We start from the raw sequence: 26,797 nt of genomic DNA, 5'->3' as shown, positions 1-26,797 counted from the left end.
TTTTAGGTGATTAATTTATTCTTTCATAGGATTTGGGTGTTGTAGGCAAGATCAATATTTGTTTCCCATCCCTCATTGTCTTTGAACTGAGTGGCTTGCTAGGCCATTTCAGGGGGCAGCTAAGAGTCAACCACATTCCTGTGGGTCTGGAGTCACAAGCAGGCCAGACCAGGTAAGGACGGCAGATTTCCTTCCGTAAAGGACATTAGTGAACCAGGTGGGGTTTTACAACAATCGATGATAGTTTCATGGCCACCAGCTGCCGGGGTGGAATTTCAGCCCATGTCCCCAGAGCATTGGCTAGGGCTTCTGGATTACTAGTCAGGTGACATTACCACAAAGCCACTGAACCCAATGTTTGGCAAAAGAAGCAATGGCGACATGAGGACAAATTTTACACAGTGAGTTGTTAGGATCTGGAATGCGCTGCCCGAGAGTGTGGTGGAGGCAGGTTCAGTCGCGGCTTTCCGAAGGGAATTGAAAAGCACCTGAGAGGAATAATATTGCTGGGCTGCAGGGAAAGGGCAGGGGAGAGGAGGGTTCTGATTTGCTGTTGCAAAGAGCCAACATGGACACGATGGGCTGAATGGCCTCCTTCTGCTCTGTGATCCTATGAACCGGAAGATAACCCAACCACTTGTGTTTCTCTCCCATTTTGGTCCTTGAAAGCTAACGTCAATGTGCTGACAACAGTAAAGACTCAAGTAAAAGGCCTTCAATGATTCGATGGCTGGAACCTCCACAGAGGCCCTGACAAAACAGCAGATGAATTATGGGTACTGCAGGTTTACCTAAAGCATTAAGGGGTGCTGGGAAAAGTATAACCCACGACTGCTCATTTCCTGTGTCATGACTTGATGTGTTTATTTGGTTATTGTCCAGCTACCACATGTTCCTGTGATTGGCACCATATGCTGCTGAGACTTCAGACTAAGGGACTGAACAGTAATAAATCTGAACCCAGTTGGGGCATCTTGACCCTTAACAACCTGAGGTTACACAACATTATAGTAACTACTTCCAGGTTAAAAATAAACAACTGGAAATAAACAATTCCTGACCAACTGGGTGGCAGTGAGAGCTTTCATTGATTAATAATGGCGATTATTTCGCAAAAATAAAACCTTAAATCCTCTGGGGCCTCCTTATCGTGCTACAGGCCATTCCTACCCACCCCCCCCCCCACCAAAATTGAGGAAGCTATGTGGAGGGTCATTTCCTACACTGCGGAACATCGACAAGCAAGGATGATGGATGCGGGACATTGTGTGTGGGTTTTAAGAGCCTGCGCGTTGTTGAACAAAGACTGTGACTGCAAAGAAGTTTCATAGCTTTGAGGACCTGGGAAAGAATGAGTTTGAGTATGCAAACCGTGTGTTGAGTCTCAGGGGCAGGACCTTGTGGAAGGGACGGGGGTGTCAGCTGCTGCCCGGACAGCTGGTGACAGCCCCATGTTTGCCTCTTTTTGGGAGAGCCCACTGCATCTTGTTCCACTTGGGGTACCCGACGAGCCAGCTTACCCCCAGGATCAAGAAGCCCAGGGGCAAAAGCCCCTTATGCCCATTGGCCAGCCGCCCTATTGAACGGCAGCACCCACTGGGAGAGAGGCAATGGCTGTTGCCAGCACGGCACCCACCAGAGGCCTAGGGTCGTTGTGGATCCCAGGCCACAGGTGAGTGATGGCGGGAGGTGGGGTGGAGGGCCGGAAGCAAGGTCAAGAGGGTGGCACTTATTGAGCCCGCCCGCCTCCCCTTGCCTGATGCCAAGCCCCATAATCAGGCACTGAGTGCCTTTTAATGACCCCCCACACCCCCTCTGGAAGCAACTCTGCACAACCCCAACACCATCTCAGGGACTTTTCATACTTCACTTGATGACTTGAAGTAACCCAGTTCACTCACTTGTCTTTTTGCATGAAAATGCATCTCGATCTTTTAATAGAACTTTTAAAAATTATTATTTGATCACGGGATGCGAGCATCATGTGGAAAACCAGAATTTATTGCCCATCCTCAGTTGCCTTTGAGAAGGTGATGGTGAACCACCTTTTTGAACCACTGCAGTCCATGCGTTGTAGGTACACAGGGAGGGTGTTGCAGGACTTCTAACTAGGTAATTGGAGAGAGAGATAGAGAGAATGTGTTCCTCTTGGGGTGAGTTACAGACTTCAAGCCCTTTCTGGTCACATGCACTTGTATCCTTTAGCTCAAAGAGCACTAAAAATGCTTTTACACTTGACTGGTGTGTGAAATATTACAGCCTGTGTAACTGTTCTGAATTAGTCAGTGGGGCAGCTGGACACTGAAACTTGTAGGCTCTATATTACTGTGACTTAGCGTTTTGATTGAATGTTGCATATTACTGCAGTGTTATACAGTTGCATGTCCCTGTCATTTATACCCTATTATAAATTGACAAATTGCACTGTTTTTTTTCTTTAAAAAGGGGCAGCTCTGTTTTTTTGTTTCTCCAAGTGATAGGCAAGTTACTGTATGTACAATGAAAAGCAGTGTCTGTCCTGCACTGTTACACCAGTGTCTGTCCTGCTTTGTTACACCAGTGTCTGTCCTGCACTGTTACACCAGTATGTCTCCGGCTGTGTTACACCAGTATGTCTCCTGCTCTGTTATACCAGTGTCTGTCCTGCTCTGTTACACCAGCGTCTATCCTGCTCTGTTACACCAGTGTCTGCCCTGCTCTGTTACACTGGTTCTATCCTGCTCTGTTACACCAGTGTCTGCCCTGCTCTGTTACACCAGTGTCTGTCCTGCACTGTTACACTGGTTCTATCCTGCTCTGTTACACCAGTGTCTGCCCTGCTCTGTTACACTGGTTCTATCCTGCTCTGTTATACCAGTGTCTGTCCTGCTCTGTTACACCAGTATGTCTCCTGCTCTGTTACACCAGCGTCTATCCTGCTCTGTTACACCAGTGTCTGCCCTGCTCTGTTACACCAGTGTCTGTTCTGCACTGTTACACTGGTTCTATCCTGCTCTGTTACACCAGTGTCTGCCCTGCTCTGTTACACTGGTTCTATCCTGCTCTGTTACACCAGTGTCTGCCCTGCTCTGTTACACCAGTGTCTGTCCTGCACTGTTACACCAGTGTCTGCCCTGCTCTGTTACACCAGTGTCTGCCCTGCTCTGTTACACCAGTGTCTGTCCTGCTCTGTTATACCAGTGTGTCTCCTGCTCTGTTACACCAGTGTCTGCCCTGCTCTGTTACACTAGTGTCTGTCCTGCTCTGTTATACCAGTGTGTCTCCTGCTCTGTTACACCAGTGTCTGCCCTGCTCTGTTACACCAGTGTCTGTCCTGCTCTGTTATACCAGTGTGTCTCCTGCTCTGTTACACCAGTGTCTGTCCTGCACTGTTACACCAGTGTCTGCCCTGCTCTGTTACACCAGTGTCTGCCCTGCTCTGTTACACCAGTGTCTGTCCTGCTCTGTTATACCAGTGTGTCTCCTGCTCTGTTACACCAGTGTCTGCCCTGCTCTGTTACACCAGTGTCTGCCCTGCTCTGTTATACCAGTGTGTCTCCTGCTCTGTTACACCAGTGTCTGCCCTGCTCTGTTACACCAGTGTCTGCCCTGCTCTGTTACACCAGTGTCTGCCCTGCTCTGTTACACCAGTGTCTGCCCTGCTCTGTTACACTAGTGTCTGTCCTGCTCTGTTACACCAGTGTCTGCCCTGCTCTGTTACACCAGTGTCTGTCCTGCTCTGTTACACCAGTGTCTGTCCTGCTCTGTTACACCAGTGTCTGTCCTGCTCTGTTACACCAGTGTGTCTCCCGCTCTGTTACACCAGTGTCTGTCCTGCTCTGTTACACCAGTGTCTGTCCTGCTCTGTTATACCAGTGTCTGTCCTGCTCTGTTACACCAGTGTCTATCCTGCTCTGTTACACCAGTGTCTGTCCTGCTCTGTTACACCAGTGTCTGTCCTGCTCTGTTACACCAGTGTCTGTCCTGCTCTGTTACACCAGTGTCTGTCCTGCTCTGTTACACCAGTGTCTGTCCTGCTCTGTTACACCAGTGTCTATCCTGCTCTGTTACACCAGTTCTGCCCTGCTCTGTTACACCAGTGTCTGCCCTGCTCTGTTACTCCAGTGTCTGCCCTGCTCCGTTACACCAGTGTGTCTCCTGCTCTGTTACACCAGTGTGTCTCCTGCTCTGTTACACCAGTGTCTGTCCTGCTCTGTTACACCAGTGTCTATCCTGCTCTGTTACACCAGTGTCTGTCCTGCTCTGTTACACCAGTGTCTGTCCTGCTCTGTTACACCAGTGTCTGTCCTGCTCTGTTATACCAGTGTCTGTCCTGCTCTGTTACACCAGTGTCTGTCCTGCTCTGTTATACCAGTGTCTGTCCTGCTCTGTTATACCAGTGTCTGTCCTGCTCTGTTACACCAGTGTCTGTCCTGCTCTGTTATACCAGTGTCTGTCCTGCTCTGTTACACCAGTGTCTATCCTGCTCTGTTACACCAGTGTCTATCCTGCTCTGTTACACCAGTGTCTGTCCTGCTCTGTTATACCAGTGTCTGTCCTGCTCTGTTACACCAGTGTCTATCCTGCTCTGTTACACCAGTGTCTGTCCTGCTCTGTTATACCAGTGTCTGTCCTGCTATGTTACACCAGTGTCTGTCCTGCTCTGTTACACCAGTGTCTGTGCTGCTCTGTTATACCAGTGTCTGTCCTGCTCTGTTACACCAGTGTCTGCCCTGCTCTGTTACACCAGTTCTGCCCTGCTCTCTTATACCAGTGCACACACACTGCCTTTGAACTCCTCCTCTTCTTCCCTTTATGGTCCTGTCCTCTCCTGACTAATCGTCCCCACTTAGCCTCAAATCATCATTCTTCACACATGAGCATGGCAAAAGAGTGTTAATGGATTATTCAACCATGAGATCCATCACATTTGATCCCAATCCTGCCCCCACCTCACATCTGTGCACGAAGATTTTCAGGAAAGGCCTGGGTTTCCTTGCTGGTCTGTGCTGAATTTGGGGAGCACCGCTGTGTTCCTCAGCACCTCTGGTCTATGGAAAGGCTGGGAGTCAGGGGTGGAGATGGGGAAATCTGATTGCCCCCCCCCCATTGAAAAACACTTAAGTGTGTAAACAATTAGTGAATGAATTAAAAAACAGAAAATGGTGGTTCTGTAAGTCAGGCAGTATTTGCGTAGAGAGAAAGAGGGTTGACATTTCAGGTCACTCACCGTCTGAAACATTAACCCTGTTTCTGTCTCCACAGATGCCGCCTGACGTGCTGAGTATTTCTGGCATTTTCTATTTTTATTTCAGGTTTCCTGTGTCTGTAGTATTTTGCTTTTCAGTTAGTGAAGGGATTGAGTTTGACTGTGAAGACCCTAAACTAGGCCGCTGACGCAGTGTTGGACTGCGCACATGTAGGAGCACCGCTTGGGTTGAGCTACCCTGGGATAGAGTGCCTGCAGACACCATCCCCTAGTCAGTTCTTTTCTAAAGTGATGGGGAAGGGAGAAGGAGAAAACAAAAGAATTGCCTGCTTCGATGAAAAATAGAATTAAAGTGAGCGCAAATCCGTCGGGAAACAAACTTGAAGTTGATGGAGGGGGTTTCATTTTGGGATGAATGATAGCCAGTGCAGCAGGAATTCACATCAGCAGCAAAATGACCACGGCCAACTGAGATCTCTCCCAAATGATTTATTCTAGCAGGAATCCCATTGAGGGTAACGGGTAATGTCATTAACAACAGTGAACCTCGGATTGGATTACATCTTTAAATTCATTTAGTGGCGATGGTTGAATGTTAATAACCCATAAAAGGGGCTGGGGATTTTTTTCTTAAACATAACCAACATGTTGACAATACGTTTGACGTTGTTTGGGGTTGATAGCGACACCCTGTGACCCTGAACAGAGGGTGTTGGCCTTTGTTGGAGAGGATCTGAAAACTGAGTGCATCGCGGGTTACAGCAGCAATAGCATTACCAGGTCTCTCCTTCGATGACAAATGCCCTGAGTCCTGCATAGATCATAAAACCGCCACCCGCCTGAACAAATTTTAGAATTCACGCCCGTGGGAATCCCAAAAATGATTTTCTCAGGGAGAGGACTATCTTAGGAACAGGAGTGTTCGATTGAACAGATGTTTGATTCTAGTTTTTACTGTTAAATGTAAACGATAGGCAATGCTGCTATTTCCCATTTTAAAGTGGGTAGAATTTCCATTCACAGGAAGACAGTCACCAAACAATCCCTACTAAATACTGACCCACCAACGGACTTTTGTTCCCTCTGTAAATTGGTAAGCTCACCTGTCGATATCGAGGCAGATTTTCTCAGCAGACTTTGCAGGAGGGAGCACCATCTCAGCTTTTGTAGAGGAGAGTTGTATTATTGCATGATTACAGGCTTCAAATCGCACTGCAGTACCCTGTTCAAAGTGTTATCATGAGACAGCCACACTGGGCATACTGATCTGACAATAGTGTCATTCACCTTTAAGCAGACTCAAGCACAGTCTATTACTAATAATTCAGGTTGTGTTGTTTTAAAAACGAACATAAATAACACAAAGAGGACATTTAGTGCCAAAGAAAAAATAATGTTTGGATAATGTCATGTTTTTAGAATGATATAAAGACACCAATCACTCATACGGCATTAGGTAAACACATTGTGGGTTCATTTATTTAGACGAGGTACACAAGAACAGCTATACAAAGGGAGGAAGCTTGAAGGCATCAGCAATAGAGCTGTGTTTGCTGTGCTCTGCTCACAAGCCAAAGTGAAACTGAGACTGGATCACATGACACACTTCCCTTCTAGTGATGGCATGCTCCTATCTCCTCAAGGCATATTAGAACAGACAATTTGAGTTCAGCTGCTTTGAATTAAAAGGACTAGACCATTTCAAGGTTTAAATATTTCTGAGTTTCCAGAGGATGCAGATTTTATGATGTGCACAGGCTCCTGTACTCCACACAACCTGACTTCTCACTGAACGTTTTGCTGTATTATTAATTTGATAACAATACTTGTTAAGAGCCATGTTGATAGTTAATACCCCCCTAAAGCTAGAACAGAACAAGCTGAACTTACAGAGCTGATCTTTGTACCATCAAACACCCTGAACTGAAATTCTCTTACCCTCTGCAACACACAGTTAAGTCCATTATGTTAGGTGAATCATTGGTGCTATTCTTGAAACAACTTCTATTTATAAGCACATTTAATGTAGTAAAATATCCTAAGGTGTTTCACTAGGTTAGTTTCACTAGCAAACTAAATTTGACACTGAAACACATTTGAACAAGGCGACCAAAAGCTTAACCAAAGAGATAGATTTTAAGGAGTGATTTAGAGGAGAGAGAGTGTGAGAGAGGGGAAGAGGCTTAGGGAGGGAATTTCAGAGTTTAGGGCCCAGGCAGCTGAAGGCACGGCCACCAACGATGGAGCGATGGAAATCGGGGATCTACAAAGCAGCCACTTGACGGCATTCAAGAATGGCCAGCATTGACTCGCTCATCATTTCGCACCCCACAGTTAGGAAGCACACAGCTTCTAAACATTGTCTGGCACCAGAGGACCGTCAGGAACTTGGTCCGTCTAGAATTGTGGCTCTCCCCCCCCCGCCTTCCTGCTACCTCTTGGCAGTGTCTGTCAGAACTCCCACAGTCATCGGTGCAGTTTGGGTGGAGTTCAAAGGAAATTCTCCTTTCAGCTCCTAAAAAAACTCCCTTGATTTTTGGAATTGTCCCACGTTTCTCACACTGTGTGTCCTTTTCTTTTCAAGCGGGCCAGCACCATGTGAACCTGACTAACAGAATAGAGATTGTGCACACAGAACGAGATGCATAACCCATCCAATTTCAAGCCCAACCATAAATCAGTAACTGAAGCCTGTGTTTTGCCCATCTGGAGATCATTTGGAGATTCCTGGAGTATATGACACGCTGAAACTGCCTGTAGTTACAAGGGCAGCTGGTTCTCATTAATGAGAAATTCACAAGGTCGGAAAGATACAGCCCGGTGTCAAATTCAGCATTTGGCTTGTAACGAACAGGATAATCTTGCGGAAACTGGAAATAATTGGTACTCTGATGCTGAGTTATTTAAAGCGAAAATGCTACCTTGAAGTTTGATTGAGTTCCCTGCAAAAGTAGCAAACTAAGTCATCCAGCTACAGACAATTAAAAATTGGAGATGCACAGAAAGGGCAAGTTTTATTGGTCACATCTTTCTTTAGAATGATCTTAAGTAGCTTCATGCACCGTGCTGTAAGGTGCTGGGTGTAGTTCAGTAGGTCTTATTAAGATATTCGTAGTCTTAGGTAGTTCAACAGTATTTATTAACTACCAGAAACTATATACATAGGTACGGTAAAGGACCAAGCTAGGAGCTGTTTCCATGCTTGTTTCTACACATGGCTCTGTCCAACACTACACTGACTCCTAGGTGCAGGTCATCACTGTGTAGGCTGTATTCAGTCCCACATAATGGGCCATTATGCGCCAGCCCCTTATACTATACCTTCCCCAATCTTTATCCAATGTATTTACAAGTTATTATTTACAGTTTATCCCATGTATTGCAGCATTACTAATACCCCATCTCCCCCCACCACCATTCTCTGAGTTCATAGGTTCAGGTGGCCTGGAGGCTTTCTAACCCTTCCATATCTTGCTGTCACCGCTATGGGAGGATTGGTAGGCTCTGTGGCTGCAGGTCAATTTGGTCGAATTGAAGGTTGCTCTGGCATCTGGATGTCTTTTTATCCTTTTTTCCCATTCTTCGGCATTGGATTTCTCTCTTTGTTGATTCCCCAATTGTAGTGATAGATTGCAGTCGGTTTATCCCTCTCTTTACAGGGCAGACAAACTCTGGACTCGTCTCTATAGTGCGTTTTTCTCTCCTTCCTTCATGTGTTTCGCTGTGAAGCACGGTTGGATGGAAGATGGTGTTTTTCTGTTATAAGGGTGGTAGGAAGCTCACCTTTGCATTTGGCTGTGTTTGGCTGCTACTCGGTTCCAGAATTGTTTGTGGGGCACGGTCTTGCTGGCTGGGGATTGCAGAATCTGCTCTTTGGTCTCAGGGTTTATCTCTCCAACTTATGTTCGAGCCATAGGCCATAGGGGCTCATATTGCTGGTTCCTCACTTGATTGCCATTTGCTCAAGGCGTCATGGTAACCATCTGGGCGGTTGGCTGGTCTGACCAACGAGGAGTTCCTGGCACCTGTAACAAAGTGGACAAACCTGCTTTGCAAAGAGAGAAGACAGTTCAGAGCTGAAGTCCCATTTGAGAGAATCTTTCCTGTCGGAGTTCTCGGGTACTTGCAGTTCTATATATTTGTGAGAATGGCTGCCTTGACATCTTCTGCTGTTTTGAGGACATTCAGGGCTGCACAGGTATCTCTGCTCAAGAGAGGAAAAGACCGGTTAGAGATGATGTGCATCAGCTCGAAAATTTGTTTGCCGCCGGACCTTAACGGTTCCAGAATCATGCCTATGGCCAGATTCCGCCGAACCCATAAAGTGGTGTGTCTGTTGTTTGTAGCCAGAGGCCCCTCTGCCAATAGAACTGTAACCCTGGCTCCCATATCCAACTTCAAGTTTGTGAGACGGCCCTTAACTGAGATGTTCGCATTCCAGAATGAAAATCCAGGATCTTTGACCTCACTCAGGAAGCATGGTTGTGTGCCTTCTTGGTGCACTGTCTTGTCTCTACCTTGTGAATCCTCTTGGGATCTTCTGTGCATTTTGATGTTTTGGCTTTGCACAGTTTCCCCGAAGTGTCCTATTGGATTACATTGAAAGCATTGGGCTGAAATTGCCAGACATTGATCACACCTGTAGGGGGCGCTGTGCTCCACATTGCTGGCATGGTCGCTCTCCTGGTCAGCTAGGGTATTGCTCCCCTCATATGACCTCGGCTGCGCAGTTGCGTGTCAATGATTTGCATTTTGGGTCAGTCTGCAGTCCACCCCGGAGGACCCTCGTCCACACTGGGAGAACTGCTGCTTTGTAAGGACTTTGCTATGGGGAATTTTTGGTTTGCACACCAGAAACCGCCAATTCTCAATGAATCACCTGCCCCAAGATACTGGAGTGTGACTCCTTATGACAACGCTACTTTCACAATACCGTATCCCAACAGTGTATTCCGTTAAAGTTTACATCATCTCACCTTCAAAATACACGCTGCTTAACGCGTTAGTTTTGTTGCTGCAGCTGCCAGTGATAATGGCCGGGGCAATTGATTTGTTACAGCCAAGAGAAAAATAGTTGTGATGGGGACCTGCCCAGTCACGGATATAAGCGTAACAGATTGCTGGTGTCCAGGGATTGATTCGACTGCACGCGGTCCAGCTCCTGGTGAAATCCTGACGTGTTCACAATGTGCGAGTCTTACACTGAAGGAGTAAAACTACATTACGAATGCTGGCAGATGGCAATGTAAATCTGGGAAGGTGATTGCGTAGAATTACATAGAACGTACAGCAGAGAAACAGGTCTTTCAGCCCAACCAGTTCATGCCAAGTGCATTTATAACTCTAGCCACCTTTCATCTTTCCTCATCTAAATCTATCATCAATAACCCTCTATTCCCTTGTCGCCACTTGTCCACCTTTCCCTTAAATCCATCTATACTATTCACCTCGACTGCTGTCTGCGCTGGCAAGTTCCACATTCTCACCACTTTTTGGATAAAGAAATTTGTTCTGAATTCCCTCTTGGGTTTCTTGGTGACCGTCGTAGATTGATGCCCCTTTACTTCTGCTCTTGTCACAAATGGAAAAACTTCCTCTCTCTTTCAAAACCTTTCATCATTTTAGGCGTGGTGGTTGTAGGTGTTGTTTGTGCGAGGACATCACCAACCCTCCAGAAATTGTCCTGACACCCCCAGGATAAAGCTTAATCTCTCAAATACAGCAACCCCAAGAGAAAAATCATCATGGGCACTGGGGAAAAGCTGGTGCGTTTTTCTTTTACTTTTTAAAGATTGAGTATGCAGATGGGGAAGTGGGTTTTGTTATTCATTCTTTGGGATATGAGCATCGCTGGCAAGGCCAGTATTTATTGCCCATCTTTAATTGCCCTTGAGTTGGGTGGTGGTGAGCCAACTAATAACTGAGTGGCTTGCTATAGGCCGTTAAAAGTCAACCATACTGCTGTAGGTCTGGAGTCACATGTAGGCTAGCCCAGGCAAGGATGGCAGATTTCCTTCCCTAAAGGACATGAGTGAACCAGGTGAGTTTTCATAACAACCCAGTAGTTCCTTGATTATTATTAATGAGGCTAGCGTTTTATTCCAGATTTGTTAGTTAATTGAATTTAAGTTTCCCCAGCTGTCGTGGTGTGATTTGAACTCCTTAGCCTAGGCCACTGGATCACTAGTCCAGCAACATTACCACTTTGCCACTGTCCTGCCTCACATCAGTGGTAGCTCAGTTGGTAGCACTCTCAGACAGAAGATTATGGGTTCAAGTTGCCCTCCGAGACTGGAGCACAACAATCTGGGCCGACAATCCAGTGAAGTACTGAAGGAATACTGCGCTATAGGCGGCATTTGCCTTTTGGCTGAAAGCAGGAAATCATGCAATTAAATCTCCAAGAATAGGTCCAATTTTAAATCCTGAGCCCCAGTTTTAAATTGAACACTAAGGGCCGGATTTTGTCTACCGAGGCTGGTAGCTTGAGTTGGGAAATTAACACCACCAGGAGGTCACTTACTGAATAGCCAAGGCAGAGTCTGAGGCCATGGCCTAGCTGCCTTGCGTGCGATCTCAGCAGGACTCAGGAGACCAGAGGACAAATGGGATTCAAGAACAAAATCGGGGCTATCGGGATTATTTTACCTTTTGGGTTAGAGTTCCCTGACAGTTGCTGTGGGGTGCCAGGTGAAAATGTGGGTGAGCCCGAATGATAAGTGGTGGCATGGCTATTCGACTGCAGTAGGCACCGCACACACCATCTAATTCTCTTCTCACCGCGCATCCGGACGTACCTCCCAGTATGGGCCATTGGCTAGTCATCAGGAGTGGGAATCTGGGGCTGATTTATCTTTTCCTCTTCCTCGGGAATAGTGTGGTGAGCTTTGCTTCTACTCAGCTCCCCCCAACTAACTTGGCAAGGGAGCTGGGATTAGAGCTGGAACTGTTCCCATCCTGCGTGGCTCATTGCCACATGACTTGGCACGCAGCAGCCGCCTGAGCCAATGGGAGAGCACAGGAATAAACATCAACGTGAAGACAGAAAGAGGTCACTCTCTTGAAAGGATGTTAACCTGAAATAGCTTAAATACATATCCAGCTCTTGTAATCTTTCCAACTATGTGCTGTTGCTTTTAAAAGGAGAAATCCAACTTGGAACAGAGATTATCCGGATAATCACCAAGATTTTGAAGCAACCTATAGATTTAAAATGTGAAAGAAATTGGTTGAGTTTCAGATTTAAGTTATAAAGATGTACTGTTTCACAGGGAACTAAAACAAAGTGTAGGATTTTAAGGGGAATTAAAACAAGGTGTATAATTTAATAGTGTCATGTTTGGGTGGCCTATCCTTAGATTTCTTATTGATGTTTCCCCTCACTGAGGCTGGTACGTTAAACTTGCAGGGCTATGGAGATTGAGCGGGGCAATGGGACGGACTAGATTGCTCTACAGAGAGCCAGAATGGACCCCAAAGGCCGAATGGCCTCCTTCTATGCCATAATGATTCTATGGGCTAGATTTTATGGGCGCCCCAGTCCCCGCCACACTCCCGGCTAAAATGTCGGTGGCAGGGTGGGGAGCCTGCCCACAATCCTCATGGCTGCCTCAGTGCGATTTAACGCTGGGAGCAGCATTAATTGCCTTGAGGCGAGACTTCTGCCCCTCTTTCAGGAGGAAGTCCCACCTTAGAGAGCTACTGGCCAATCGGATGGCTGGCAGCTCTGTAGTCCCAGCAGCCCCGGCCAGGAGTGGAGACCACTGAGGGTCTCAATAGGCCTAAGGGCAGCCCAACCCCTTTCTCCTCTGTCCTCTGTAATTCAGACTGGTCAGCGGGTGGGCGGGTAGGCGGTCAGAAGGCCACCTGCTGGATTTTACGTGTCTCCCACCTTCAAAACCACCGGCTGGGGGGGGCACCGTATAATCCAACCTCATGACCCCATGAATGACAGCCTCCTATTTATGTCTTGGGTATGGTCATCACATTTTCTCTTGCTAAATATTTGGGTCTAATTAACATGAAATAAAGGCAATTTTAAGAAAAGGAAGACAATAAAGAAAGAACTTGCGTTTATATAGTGCTTTTCACAAACTTTAAGACACCCAAAGTGTTTTACAATCAATGAAGTACTCTTCAGCTGCTGTCACTGTTGCAAACAAAGTAGGGAAGACAGCAGCCAATTTGCTTACAGCAAGTCCCCACAAACAGCAGTGAACAATCGGCTAATCTGTTTCTAGTAATGTTGGTTAAGGAATAAATATTTGGCATGATACACGGGAGAACCTTCTTGCTGTCCTTTGAAATAGTGCCATGGGGTCCTTTATGTCCACCTGGGCCAGACAGGGCCTTGGTTTAGCGTCTCATCCTGCAGTTGGCAATTCTGACAGTGCTGTGCTCCCTCGATGCTGCACTGAAGTATTGAAAAGTCTGATTTTAATGGTACCCCCTTCGAACTTGTCTGCGGGGATCCAATATTTAGTTGCACTCCTCTGAATTTAGACTGACCAGCCCGACAATGGTTTTGAGGCTTTTGCTGTTTCTCTAATGTTCCCAAAGAAATACTGTGCAGCAGTAAAATCATTCTTTTTCTCACCAACCTTTTTATTCATTCATGGGATGTGGGCACCAGTGTCTAGGCAGCATTTGATTCCCACCCCTCGTTGCCCTTGAGAAATTGGTGGTGAGCTGCCTTCTTGAACCACTGCAGCTCGTGTGGTGTAGGTACACCCACAGTGCTGTTAGGGAGGGAGTTCCAGGATTTTGACCCTGTAACACTGAAAGAATAGCAAGTCAGAATGGCGTGGGGCTTGGAGGGGGGTTTCCAGGTGACAGTGTTCCCATGCATCTGTTGCTCTTGTCCTTCTAGATGGTAGAGGTCATGGGTTTGGAAGGTGCTGTTGAAGGAGCCTTTGGTGAGTTTCTGCAGTGCATCTTGTAGATGGTACACACTGCTGCTACTGTGCGTTGGTGGTGGAGGGAGTGAATGTTTAAGGTGGTGGATGGGGGTGCCAATCAGACGGGCTGCTTTGCCCTGAATGGTGTCAAGCTCCTTGAGTGTTGTGGGAGCTGCACTCATCCAGGCAAGTGGGGAGTATTCCATCACACTCCTGACTTGTGCCTTGTAGATGGTGGACAGGCTTTGAAGAGTCCAGAGGTGAGTTACTTGCCCCAGGATTCCTGGTGTAGGCAGGTTCTGCCATCACTTGATGCACTCTCTGATAGGAATCACTGGATAGTGATCAGGTTTGACTCTCACCTCTCCTACCCCAGGCAAAGGCAAGTGTAGAATCCTATTTGTTGTCCTGACTCTGCTCAGACCGGGAATGGAACTTGGGACTTTCTTCATATCCTAAAAACGATGGCCAGCTAAAGTGCTGGAAGATTTCCTACAAAGAGTTGAAACACTTCCCAAACTCAAATTCCAACGATCATTGGAAACTGTCTTAATATTGTGAACATTCTCTGGCCTCTGTTCTCTGCGAATGTATGGTTGAATCAGGTTTCCTGTTACAGGCTCAGCCTAACTCTCATTGAATGTAAGACTCTTGGGGGCAGAGTTTTGGCCTTGGCGTGCGGGCTCGGTGGGGGCAGGAGGGACGCTCGGGAAGCCGGCCGCCATCCCGTGATTGGGACCGTACCGCAATTTTACGCTGGTGGGACAATTAAGGCCCACCCAGCGAGAAACGTGAGCGGCACCGCTGCCTGTGCGGGCGGCGGGCGGGGGGGTGGGGGGGAGGAGGGCGAGTGCAGCCGAGCATGAACTTCACGCATGTGCGCGAGTGAGCGCTTGATAGTCTCCCTGGGGCACGGCGCTGACTCAGGGAGATGAAGCGTTGTTAACAAATGAAAATGAAGAAAATAAAAAATGTAATAAAACGTGTCCCCTCGCGCGACTCTGTCACATCAGCAGGGACATGTTATTCATTCCGTGGTAAGACTTATATTTTTATTTGCTCGTGGATGAGGTTTCCAAAAAAATTACAAAGGCCGCTTGGCCTTTTCGCCTGCCCGCCAACTGTTAGGTTGGACAGGCGGCGAAAAATTTAGGTTAATTGATTATTCAACGGCCTTAAGTCTTTTAAATATTGGCGGACATGCTGCCGACTCCGGCGCACGCCCGCCGACTGAGCTATCGCGTGACTGCGCATCGATGCCGGCACGCTAGACCGACGTCAACGCACGTCGTTTCACGCTCGGTCAGGTCGGGCGTGTGCCCGCCCGCTGAGCAAAGATTTCCGCCCTCGGTGTCCAGGTGGATTCAGTCCAACCTTTGAAATTTCCACGCAGAGGGCTCTGTTGTTACTTGTGCTGATTCACTCAACTCCCCCCCTTTTTCCTCTCACCCTCTCTCTTATGGGTCAGTTACGCAGCCACTTCTGTGTTGAAGGAAAATAGTTTTGGACACACCCTTTGATAGAAAAGCAACGATAAATGCTGGCAAATCAAGCCGGGGATCTAACTACAAAATGCTTTAAAGGCAAAGAGGTGTGACAGCTATTTTCTATTCTCACGGTGCTGTTGACGCCAGATGCGCAGACCTCGCACAGACACCCAGTTCAAGGATTTATGTCATCTGTTGAGAAGTATAACAGTCAGGTTGTTTCATGAACATATACACTGATCACCAAGATGTACCGAGTTAGCTAATCTCAAGTATGGCAGCTTTTGGAGCTCTACACTTGACCTCAACTCTGGTCTAGGGAGTGGAAGGAAGGAGTCAGGCCTCCCAATCCCCACTTGCCCCCACTTACACCCTCCCCCAGCTGTAGTATAAAGGGTTAACAGATGGGATATGCCAATTTATTTCTTTCATGGGATGTGGGTGTCACTGGCAAGGTCAGCATTTGTTGCCCATCCCTAATTGCCCTTGAACTGATTGGCTTGCTAGGCCATATCAGAGGGGCAGTTAAAAGTCAACCACATTGCTGTGGGTCTGGAGTCACATGTAGACCAGACCAGGTAAGGACAGCAGATTTCCTTCCCTAAAGGGCATTAGTGAACCAGATGGGTTTTTAATAACAATTGATGATAGTTTCAGGGTCACCATTACTAAGATTAGCTTTTTATATTCCAGATTTATTAATTGAATTTAAATTCCACCAACTGTCATGGTGGGATTTGAGTCCACATCCCCAGAGGATTAGCCTGGGGACCTCTGGATTACTAGTCCAGCAGCATTACCACTACGCCACCATCTCCCCACAATAACACTACGATGTAGATGATGTACCACTGACATCAGTCAGTCATGTGCTCAGTTAGACTCGAGAGAGAGAGAGAGAGAGAGGTTGGAATCCTGCCTCGGAGCAACATGCCTATTTTGTAAGCTGTTTAGATGTAGTACTAATAAGCCAGTGTTAAGCAGATACCAGAGAATGTCTACAGTCTGTCTATTAACCAAGCCCCACGCCTGGAGTCCAAGATAGAAGAACACATCTCAGAACGCCAACCACTGGAAAGTGTGAGTTGGATTTGTTATAGATGAATTCAAACGAAGCTGAAGGCAGGTGTAAAGATTAAACACAGATTTTTTAACAGAGGCTTCTTCCTGTAGCTATATTTGCTGCACACTCACTGTACAAACTTACCAAGCAAGATGGCAGCTGCCTCTTGTGACATTTCATCGTTCCTGTGATGACATAACTATTTACATAACCATATATTTAAATGAGTATATGTGACGTATTAGCAAGTATCCTACCACAACAGGACAAGGATGGAATTGCATTTAGTTCTCCAAATGTAAACAGCCTGCCCAGCTCTTGGGGTGAGAGGTTGGTTGATGGGGCCTGCGGAACCACACCCAATCAAAACACCCCTCAGAACACAGAAGCTTAAGGAGAGATTTAAATAGCGTTGTTTAAAATTCTTGAGGGGTTTTGATTGGGAGAATCTCTTTCCACTGGCAGAAGGGTCATTCACCAGAGGACACAGATTTAAGATAATTGGCCAAAGAAGCAGAGGGGAGATGGGAAGGAGTGTTTTTACATGGCGAGTATCTGCCTGAAAGGGCGGTAGAAGCAGATTTAATAGTGATTTTTTAAAAGGAAACTGGATATAACCTTGAAAAGACAAAAAAAGTGCAAGGGCGTTAGAGAAAGAGTAAGAGTGTGGGACTAACTGAATGGCTCTTTCCAAGAGTCAGCATAGGCACGATGGCCCGAATGGCATCTTACTCTGTTTGATGAAACAATGTATTTGCACCCCCTCCAAGTTAGGGCAATTAGGAGAGATGAGAAGAAAAAATATCCCACCAATGCTTACAGGTTCCCTTAAGTCAGAAATTTGAGTAAATTTACAATTGATTACAGGTGCAGCCGCCTGGCGTGTAAGAAATAAATTCTCGAAACAATACCACACAGCCAATTTTAATTGTATAATGTAGTTCAAATATGACCATGTACCACAGCCCTCATCCTGTCCAAACCTATGTTTAGCTACACTATAAACTGGACGGAGTTTTGTTAAAGCCCTATGGCATTTAATGAGAATTTTCTGCACTCGGTCGACTATAATTTCAGAGTTTTTTTTTCTGTCTGATATTGAGACAGTTTGCAGAGGATTATTTTACTGTGCAGTGTGGGAAAGAGACACAGCTTTATGTTTCAAAATAAATATACCGAGACCACAGGAGAGTATTGGCTCGGTTTCTCAGCTGTGTTGTGGGTTTGCATGCTTTCTTGCTACCCGCCAGGACTGAGACGTATTGTCATTTCATGAACAATCAATCCTTAATTCTGTTTTAGATACCTTTGTTTGTTCGCCTCAGAGTTAGATGGCGGAGTGAGGTTACAAGAAGACTCATAGAGACTGAACTGTCAGCCAGTGAAGAATAGACTCACTGCAGTTAGCTTGTGGACTAGTCTGGTGAATGAGGACTCAGATTAGACTGACCCAGTGATTTAAAATTTGGTTAGACTAGACTGCCATTTAATGCAGCAAATAAATTTATTTGAAATATTGACGTTGTATTTTCCTGATACAACAGATATAATTCACTCTGATTCAAAGAGCTCATGATTCAAGTGTTTCTCGTTGAACATTCTCATTTTGCCATGTTGGGTCCATTGCTAAATTCATATTCCCCTCTGGGGAGCTTCAGGCTGTCTTGAGGCCTTCCTCAGTCTTCATTTAGTGAAGCTTTTCCTGAGCTGGTGTAGCTTCCGCTGAACCCATTAGAATGTTTATTGCGCTGAATATCTGGGGTAGCCCCCAGAGTGTTGCCCGGACAATGAGGAAGGAGTCGAAAGACTCACCTGTCCCATCACTGCCACCTAGGTGTCAGCTGTGCCTCAGTTGTAGGACCCTCACCTCTGCAATTGCAAAGGACAAAGATTGAGGCTGATACTGCACTGTTGGGGGTGCTGCCTTTCAGATGAGATGTTAAACTGAGGCCCCCATTTCAAATGATGACATTTCAAAAGCACTTAATTGGCTGTAAAACATTTTATGATGTCTGGTGGTGGTGAAAGGAACTAAATAAATGCAAGTCTTCCCTTTTTAATCATTTTATTTGTATCCTTGTGCACTAATTGAGACCTCAGCTAAATTAGCAAGAATCATGAGTTTCGATCCAATGCTTTTTTTTTTAACGAGAGGAAGGAGTGGAGGACATAGGATTGGTATCACCTTCTGAGCTTCCGTCCAGTTATTCTTCAGTCAGGAGGATGTGTTGGGGAGAAGCACTCACTTATTCCCAGCTATCATCAGTTTAGCTGAGAGGCCCCTACACTATTTTTGGTGGGTCAGTGAAATGTTTGCACTGTGTTGTCGATTCAGCTGACAACACCCAGCAGTACAATTACAGGCATCACCCTGTCAGCGTGTAGGAGAGAGTTTTTTGAGCTGTACACTTGGGTGAAGAACTGATAGTTACGGGGCTGTCAGTGGTGATAGCTGTGGTGACATTAAATCAGATTGGTTTGCATGCACTCCTTTCCTTTAGTGCTTTGCCAGAAATAGGTTAAATGAGCCTAGTGACAACACAGTAGTCTTCTGCTGCGCTTTGAAGGGCTGAATTGTTTCAACAGTTACTTTGGCGCCGAGCCGAGGCCCTCGTTCGGCCTCTCAAACTCCTTTCAAGGCGCCTGTCAGTCCTGCTGTCTGGTTGGCTAAGATGGAGATGACTGCAGCTTCTGGAAGGTTTTCTTGTCAGCTTTTCCTTCCCGGTGAGATGTTGTGCGGCCCAGAACGAGGGAAGTGCCTGTGCGCCACCTGGCAGCCCAGCTGAGCCCTTGCCGCACCCTGGTTGAGTCTGAATGTTAATTGAGGCTGGGGATTTGAATGTGAAGCTCTGCAGAAAGGGAGCTCAGGGTCTTATTCCCAGAGCCTCCTGACTGGAGATGGTACAATTCGTCCACGCGTTGGCCATTTTGACAGCGCCTGTCAAACCAGCAAGCCCAGGAGGACAGGGGCAGCAGGCACATCAGAACATCACCTGCAAGTGTCCTTCCCAGATCACACCAGATGTCACTGCTGTTGCTTTACAGTCACTGGGTCTAAATCAAGCAACTCTTGGCTTAACAGCAGCGCGGGAGCACCTTCATCACACAACCTGCAACAGACGACCCACTACCAACTTCTCGAGAGCAACTAGGGATGGGCAATAAACGCTGACCTTGCTAGCAATGCCCATACCCCCCCACAAGATTTTTTTTTTAATTTTCCTCTTATTGTTATAGTTTTAACCAATTATGTGCACGTATGTGTTTTTTGAAGCTGCCACAATGATGCTTGTGGAGGGGGGGTCTCGATAATACATTGGGGGGTTCCAGGGTTCCCACTTTGGGTGCAGTCAGCGAAACTGGTGGAAATGCTGCTCAAAATTGTGCCCGTTTTTTTCTTGAACTTCAATTTATTTGCCTTATCACTGCATGCAAAACTCTGCAAAGAACCAATGCAATTGGACAATGTTTTCAAACGTATTTTTAAAAAAGGTTATTTACCTTAAAAGATATTTCTTGATGTATTTAAGGGGATTAACTTGTCCAGTTTGATTAATACGGCTGAAAATGGGTCAATCACAAAAAAATAAGCTTTTTAAATCACAGTGTCAATCCACCACTTGTGACTACTTTGATTTTAAATTATTGAAAATGACGTTTAAAAAATATACAGAACAATTTGTGAGTTTTTTGGGGTATAATCAATAGTTTCTTAGTGAAAGTCAAAATAATTATATTTAATAGCTTTTACAGTGTACTTATTAATGTCCTTTCTGTTTAAATGTTGAAGCCTCTTTGCAAATCAGGACAATTAGCGGAAACTCCCAATGATGATGCCAAATGTCAAATCTAGTTCTTTGGTGCTTATTTTGTTCCCTTGTGTCTTTCATTCCAGACGTACCATACATCCAGACAGACCCAAGACCTTGCAACATTAACAGATCTCGAAGGATCAGGGTCAGACGATGAGGATGAAAATGTTTATTCTGGTTCTGGAGGATCAGGGTGTAAGTTGCAACAATCCACCACGTGGCATGTCATGTTTCTGTTAAATGTTCATCACCCTTTCTAGTGAGTGAGTACTGAATTATTCTAACATGCCCCAGGATACCAACGAACAACCTCCCCTCGAATTCATCGGCTGGAGTTTTACACCCGTTATCCTCCCCCAACTTTCTTCCCCACCTCGCCCCAGGAGAAGGGCATCAACTCACTGCCTTTGGTATACCCTGGCAGCCTGCATGAAGGCTCAAGGGGAGGGGGGGATGTTGATGGCACATCTTGTACCCCGCGGTGGGGCAACAAGCAACATGGGCTGCCCCATCCCAGGTCTAGGGCTAGCTACAGCCCCAACAGTGGCTTCTGCTCCTGGTGGCACTGCTGGGACTGAAGAGCTGCTCGACCTCTAACTAGCTGGAAGTTCTCAACTAATTGCCTGAGCCTGGATGATTCAGTCACAGCTTCCAGGGCCAGCGAAGGCAGGGCCACACCCCCAGCTTTTCAGCTAGTGGGTGGGGTCCCACTTGATTGGCTCCCCATCCACCACCTTAAACATTAACTCTCTCCACCATCAGCACACAGTAGCAGCAGTGTGTACCTTCTACAAGATGCACTGCAGCAACTCACCAAGGCTCCTTTGACAGCACCTTCCAAACCCGTGACCTCTACTGCCCAAAAGAAGGGCATCACCTGGAAGTTCCCCTCCAAGTCATTCACCATCCTGACTTGGGAATATATCGGCTGTTCCTTCACTGTCGGTGGGTCAAAATCCTGGAACTCCTTTCCTAACAGCACTGTGGGTGTACCCACACCACATGGACTGCAGTGGTTCAAGAAGGCAGCTCACCACCACCTTCTCAAGGCAATTAGGGATGAGCAATAAATGCTGGCCTAGCCAGTGACAGCCATATCCCATGGGCAAATTTTTTTAAAAACTCATGATAGTAGATTGGCTATAGCTATAGCCTTGATTTTACTTATGATTAGTTTAAAGAGTTTTTTGAGTGGGTGCAAACTTATCTTTTAATTCTGTGTTTAGACAATAGAAAATACAGAATGCGGAGGTGCCAAAGTGTGTGAGAAACATTCGGCCCTGTTCTACAAAGATCCTAAAGTTTCACTATTGCAGCATCATGTTCATTCCTAAAGGAGTCCACAGTTCTTCCCTTCACTAATCCAATTCGATCTTTGTGTGAAGTAAAGCTTCTCAATATTAGTCTTAATTTTTATTTTCGCCTTTTATTTGTTTAATTACCAAATACGAGTGTGGGACTAATTGCAGAACCCTTCCAAAGAGCCTGCACAGGCACAATGGGCCAAATGGCCTCCTTCTGTGATGTATCATTCTATGATTCTACGAAAAAGTCATTGCCAGGGAAACGGCTGATTAATCTGCTTAAGGCCATTCAATTCATTAACTCTCCCATCATGACATCTAATTGTATTTTTGGCTCCAATTATACAACTTGGGGGAGATTAGATGCTTCAGACCTCTGGCACCTCCAGCACCATGTTCTGCTTATCTTTCTCCCAGTCAGTTTGTCCTTCAGCACTCTGAGTTCCTAACTCTCTATCCAAGCAGCAAAACCTTATGGTGTTTGAGAGTCAGGCTGGAGAGACCACAAGACACGGGCAGATGACGGCGTGTAATGAGGGGAGCCATAAGACTTTGCGTTAAAAAAAATAGACTGCCTTCTGAACCTGGTTTTACCAAAAATAGATTTCACTGTGTGATACTTTATTCATTGTGTAGTCTATAACAGTCAGTAAAATTAGTACAATTCAAGGAAATACCATAAGGGAAATGACTGTTTATGGATCAAATTGCTGTTGGGAAAGAGTAAAATAAGCAGAGCACTGAATAGATGGTTTGAGGGGGAGTGTGCTGTACTGTTCTCAAATAGCTACATCTTAATTTTATTGAGTATTCCAAAAGGATATCAGCTAACGTTCTGCATATACTCATCGCTTGTGCCTTTTATAAACTTATTTTTCTTTAACCCCTCTCAAACTTTTTGTTCCCCTGGCTCTGCCCTTCTAGTCATTACTCACACTCATTCTCTCCATCAATGGTGGCTGAGTCTTTAGCTGCCTTGGCCCCACCCTCCAAAACTCCCTGCTGCACTCTCTCTCTCTTTCTCTCCACCATTTGAGAACTTCGTCAAAAGCCTTTCATTTTGCTCGCCTCTCTTAATCTCTCCCTTCTGCCTTAAGGTGCCCATCTCCTAACATCCATTGGTGAAGGACTTTGTGGCTGTTTCCTTATGTTCAAAGTGTGGGGTAAATGCAAATTGTTGTTGTGCCCTTCCTTCTGGTACACTGATAAAGTCAGACACTGCTCTGTAGGGATAGTAACAACCTATGTGTGTGCTCAGTGAACCTTATTATGTTTTGCTTGCCATCCCTGCAGTTTCTAGAAATGACAGGCAAATTTGACAAATTCTCCAAAGACCAACGTCCATTGTAAACGTCACTGAATTGGGCTTCTGTCTCTGAATTAAATTTTGTGCATCTCTGACGTTACAATCCAGGTAGAGACCGATAACTTTGAAAATAAAGGAATCCCCCAGCACTGGACAAGTTTCGTTTTTTTAAAATTCACTGTAGCAAACCGACTAAAATCAACACAATTCAAACATCAATTAATAGATGAAGGATATTGCAAATAAAAGGGTAAATTTCACTTTAAGTATTCGATATAACAAAGATATGCCTCAAGTGGTTACAAGCAATCGCATTACTCCCCGCACCAATGTGGCACCGCGTCACAGTCTTTCCAACTCGGCCCCCATAATGTTACAGACTTCCACTTCTCATTCAATTGTTTTGGCCCTTCAGTTGCATTCACCAGCAGCCATATTCTACCTGAAGTCCTCGGACACAGTTAACACCGACAAGGCGCACGGCTACCACCTCTCTCTCACTCGGGCCGGGACAGTCCCGTTGGCACAGAATCCCCACAGACTCCCTTCTCCCACCCCGTTAAATGGTCGTGTGGGCTCTGGCAGCCCTGAAACAGCAGCACCGGGTCTTGTCCAGTTCATAATCCCTTTCCTTTTCAGAGCCCAAAACATCTCAATCAAATCATCCCTTAGCCTTCTGTAGTCCAGGGAATGCGCTTCCCATTTTCAGCTCCCTGTTCTTTCCGATGTATAACACGCACAGTAACGCAGAATGAGCTCTGTTCTCAGAGACCTGCTTCGACACCAGAATCTGTTCTAAACTCTCAAACTGGACACTGATACATTTGTGGAAAGCCTTACTTGCTCCCACTCACGTCAATTCTGTATTTTCGGAACTGCCTGTCACCAGGCAGGTGAGAACCCCACCACTGCAATTAGCTTTTTTTTGGCTTCTTAGCTTTTCATCTCCATGGCAACCTCACGTCACATGGGGCATTTCTTGGAAGCTAATGGTACAATCAGGAAACCAGTTCACCTTCTCGAAGGATATACCCCAGTTCACTTTGGTATTAGTGGGGATATTGCACAAAAAGAGAATACAGACGTTTCCCAAAGCACAAGTGGTCATCACGCTGGGAGGAATGATCCCCGCGCCTTTAGTTCAAAATGCCCAGCAATTCAAACAATAGGAAGAATCATAAACTTGAAAGTCAAACACTGACCATGAGTTTTACCTATTTTTCAATCCTGTCCTTTGCCCAAATTTGTTGCCAAACTTCCCTCTTCCCCCTTCGTTGGGTCATTTCCCTTCAATAAAGATATAGACGGCCAGTTTTCATTTTTAACTCTTACAACTTTAACTTGAATCAAACGAAAAACGTGGGTAGGGGGGTGTCTGATTTCCTAACACCATTCCCCGTGCTCGAACCTCTGGGCTGGACTTGCTAAAGGCAAAAAAAAAAAATTGACCCCATCAACCCTCCAGCCAGAAATAAATGCGCAGGCTCCACTTTACCTGTGTGGTAATGTTTTTTTTTTCCCTGTGACTTGTGTCAGGGTTACTTTGGAACATAGGAACTGGAGTAAGCCTGCTCCGCCACTGAATTTGATCATGACTGATCATCGACCTCAATGCCACTTTGCCGCACTATCCCCATATCCCTTGATGTCATTGGTCTCCAGAAATCTATCGATTTCTGTCATGTAACAAACTCAAGATTTAGCTTCCGTAACCCACTGGGGGTAGAGAATTATTGTTATTTTTCCATTGGCACTGGCTGTGTTGTGGTGCCTCAGCCAAACAGTCCTCCTTCATGTGTGAGTTATTTAACCATGTGCAGCATCATAAGCATACCGACTCATGTCCTTACCCGATACATCCACATAGGTACGATTTAAGGAAAGGCAACCAAGCAATGATCAGCACTGACAATCCTGGCCGGTGTGTAAACTGATCTCCCTGTCACTTTCAAGCTTTCTGTCTTGGCCTTCAGCCCTCTGTCATACTCAGCTCTCGAGAAAGTCCAGCGATTATGGAAAAACTCCAGATTGTGTGGCTGACTCAGAGAACACCCAGCAACTGCAAGTCAGCCAAAGTAGCCCATGAGGGTCGTAGGTCAAGTGGGATGATCCCTGCTTGTCTCTGTTCTAGGGAGGTGAGGATTGCGAAAGAGACCTCATTAAGCACGAGAAGCTTGTGGAGCATGAGGAGCTCCAAAGAGGACCAGTTTCAGAATTTGGAGTAGGAGGACATAGCCCGTGGCAAAAAATATTGGACGTGGGTAGAGCAGAGAGGAGGGAGGGGACAGAAAAATTATGTATGTTGTATGCAGAAAAAGCCAAATGGTTGGGAATGTGATCAGGTATCCAGCAGACTGTAGAACTCTCTGACCTACGCTGTCTTTGTACATTATTATAGAGTGGAATCATAGAACACAGAAGGAGGTCATTCGGCCCATTGGGATTGTGGCAGCACTTTGAAGGGACTGTCCAATTAGTTCTACTTCTGCCTGCTCTCTCACCAGAGCCTTGCGTTTATTTCCTTTGCAAGTAGATAACCAACTGTTATGATCTCGAGGAGACCATTAACTTTCAAAAAGAAATTCAAACTCTCAGTTATTAGCTGAAAGAATTACACCAAGTAAGGGGAAATGGTGGTATAGTGGTAATGTCACTGGACTAATAATCCACAAGCCTAGACTAATAATCTGAGGACCTGGGTTCAAATCCCACCATGGCATTTAAATTCAAATTAATAAATCTGGAATTGAAAGCTAGTCTCAGTAATGGTGACCATGAAACTATCATTAATTGTTGAAAAAACCTATCTGGTTTACTAGTCCCCTTTAGGGAAGGAAATCTGCCATCCTTAGCTGGTCTGGCCTACATGTGACTCCAGACCCACAGAATTGTGGCTGACTCTTAAATGCTTTCCAAAACAGCCTAGCAAGCCACTCAGTTCAAGGGCAGTTAGGTATAAATGCTTGCCTGTGATGCCCACATCCCATTAAAGAAAAAAATATATAAGATTTCACATTTAAACAAAAGCTTTCACTGTACAAGACTTAAACAATGCAAGCGCTACTAACACCTAAATACCTATTCCTTAAGTCCAAACATCTCAAAGGGTTGCTCCCTGTTCCATTTCTATTTCCACCCAAGAGTTTCCCTGTACTTTCCAGGAACTTGAGCGTTCCTTTGGACCAAAAGAAGATGTGCCACAGCTCTCAGGAATTCACTTTGATTCCCCTCAGTATTCCCTCTATTCTCTGAGATCTGAAATTTCTTGGAGTCCCTCTAGTAGCATTCAGCCAGGCAACCCCCCAACTCTCCATAAGCACCTCACTATTGTGGACACCCCAACTCATTGCATGGGTTTCACTGCCTTCTTGCTTAGTGGAATACAGTTCCTGGCAGCTTTCTCTCACAGCCTGTTTCCAAGCTGTTCCAGCTCCTGTGCTTGTGCCTGTGAAAAATCACAACCCGAAATAAAATGGTACCTCCCCTGCAACCTATCTCCATGGCAACGTGGCACACCTGGGATGTCCCAGATAGAAAATTAAATTAATTAGCATTGCCTTCCAAAACGACTCCTTGATTCCAGGACCCAGATGAATAATTTACACCCCTTATGAAGACAACTGTAGACATCTCATCTCCGCCAAACTCAGAAAGGGGCCATCCACTTCTAATTCTGACCTTAATAAATAAACTCAGGTTATGCTTTGGAAATGACTTCAGACCTGTTCACCAGCTTCTCA

At 45.8% G+C, this 26,797-nt stretch overlaps 1 protein-coding gene across 1 annotated transcript in view; it reads left to right on the top strand.

Annotated features, from left to right (window-relative positions):
• Positions 1-26,797, top strand: part of LOC144696111 (uncharacterized) — a 230,647-nt gene that overhangs the window by 179,849 nt on the left and 24,001 nt on the right. Inside the window, exon 2 of the mRNA XM_078567410.1 lies at positions 20,531-20,642. Coding sequence (XP_078423536.1) covers positions 20,531-20,642 — 112 coding nt within the window. The remainder of the gene's footprint in view (positions 1-20,530; positions 20,643-26,797) is intronic.

The sequence above is a fragment of the Cetorhinus maximus genome, chromosome 21, assembly GCF_964194155.1.
Source record: "Cetorhinus maximus chromosome 21, sCetMax3.hap1.1, whole genome shotgun sequence".
Classification (NCBI taxonomy): domain Eukaryota; kingdom Metazoa; phylum Chordata; class Chondrichthyes; order Lamniformes; family Cetorhinidae; genus Cetorhinus; species Cetorhinus maximus.
Note: the sequence above shows the minus strand (reverse complement) of the source record. Positions and strands in the feature narration are given on the sequence as shown.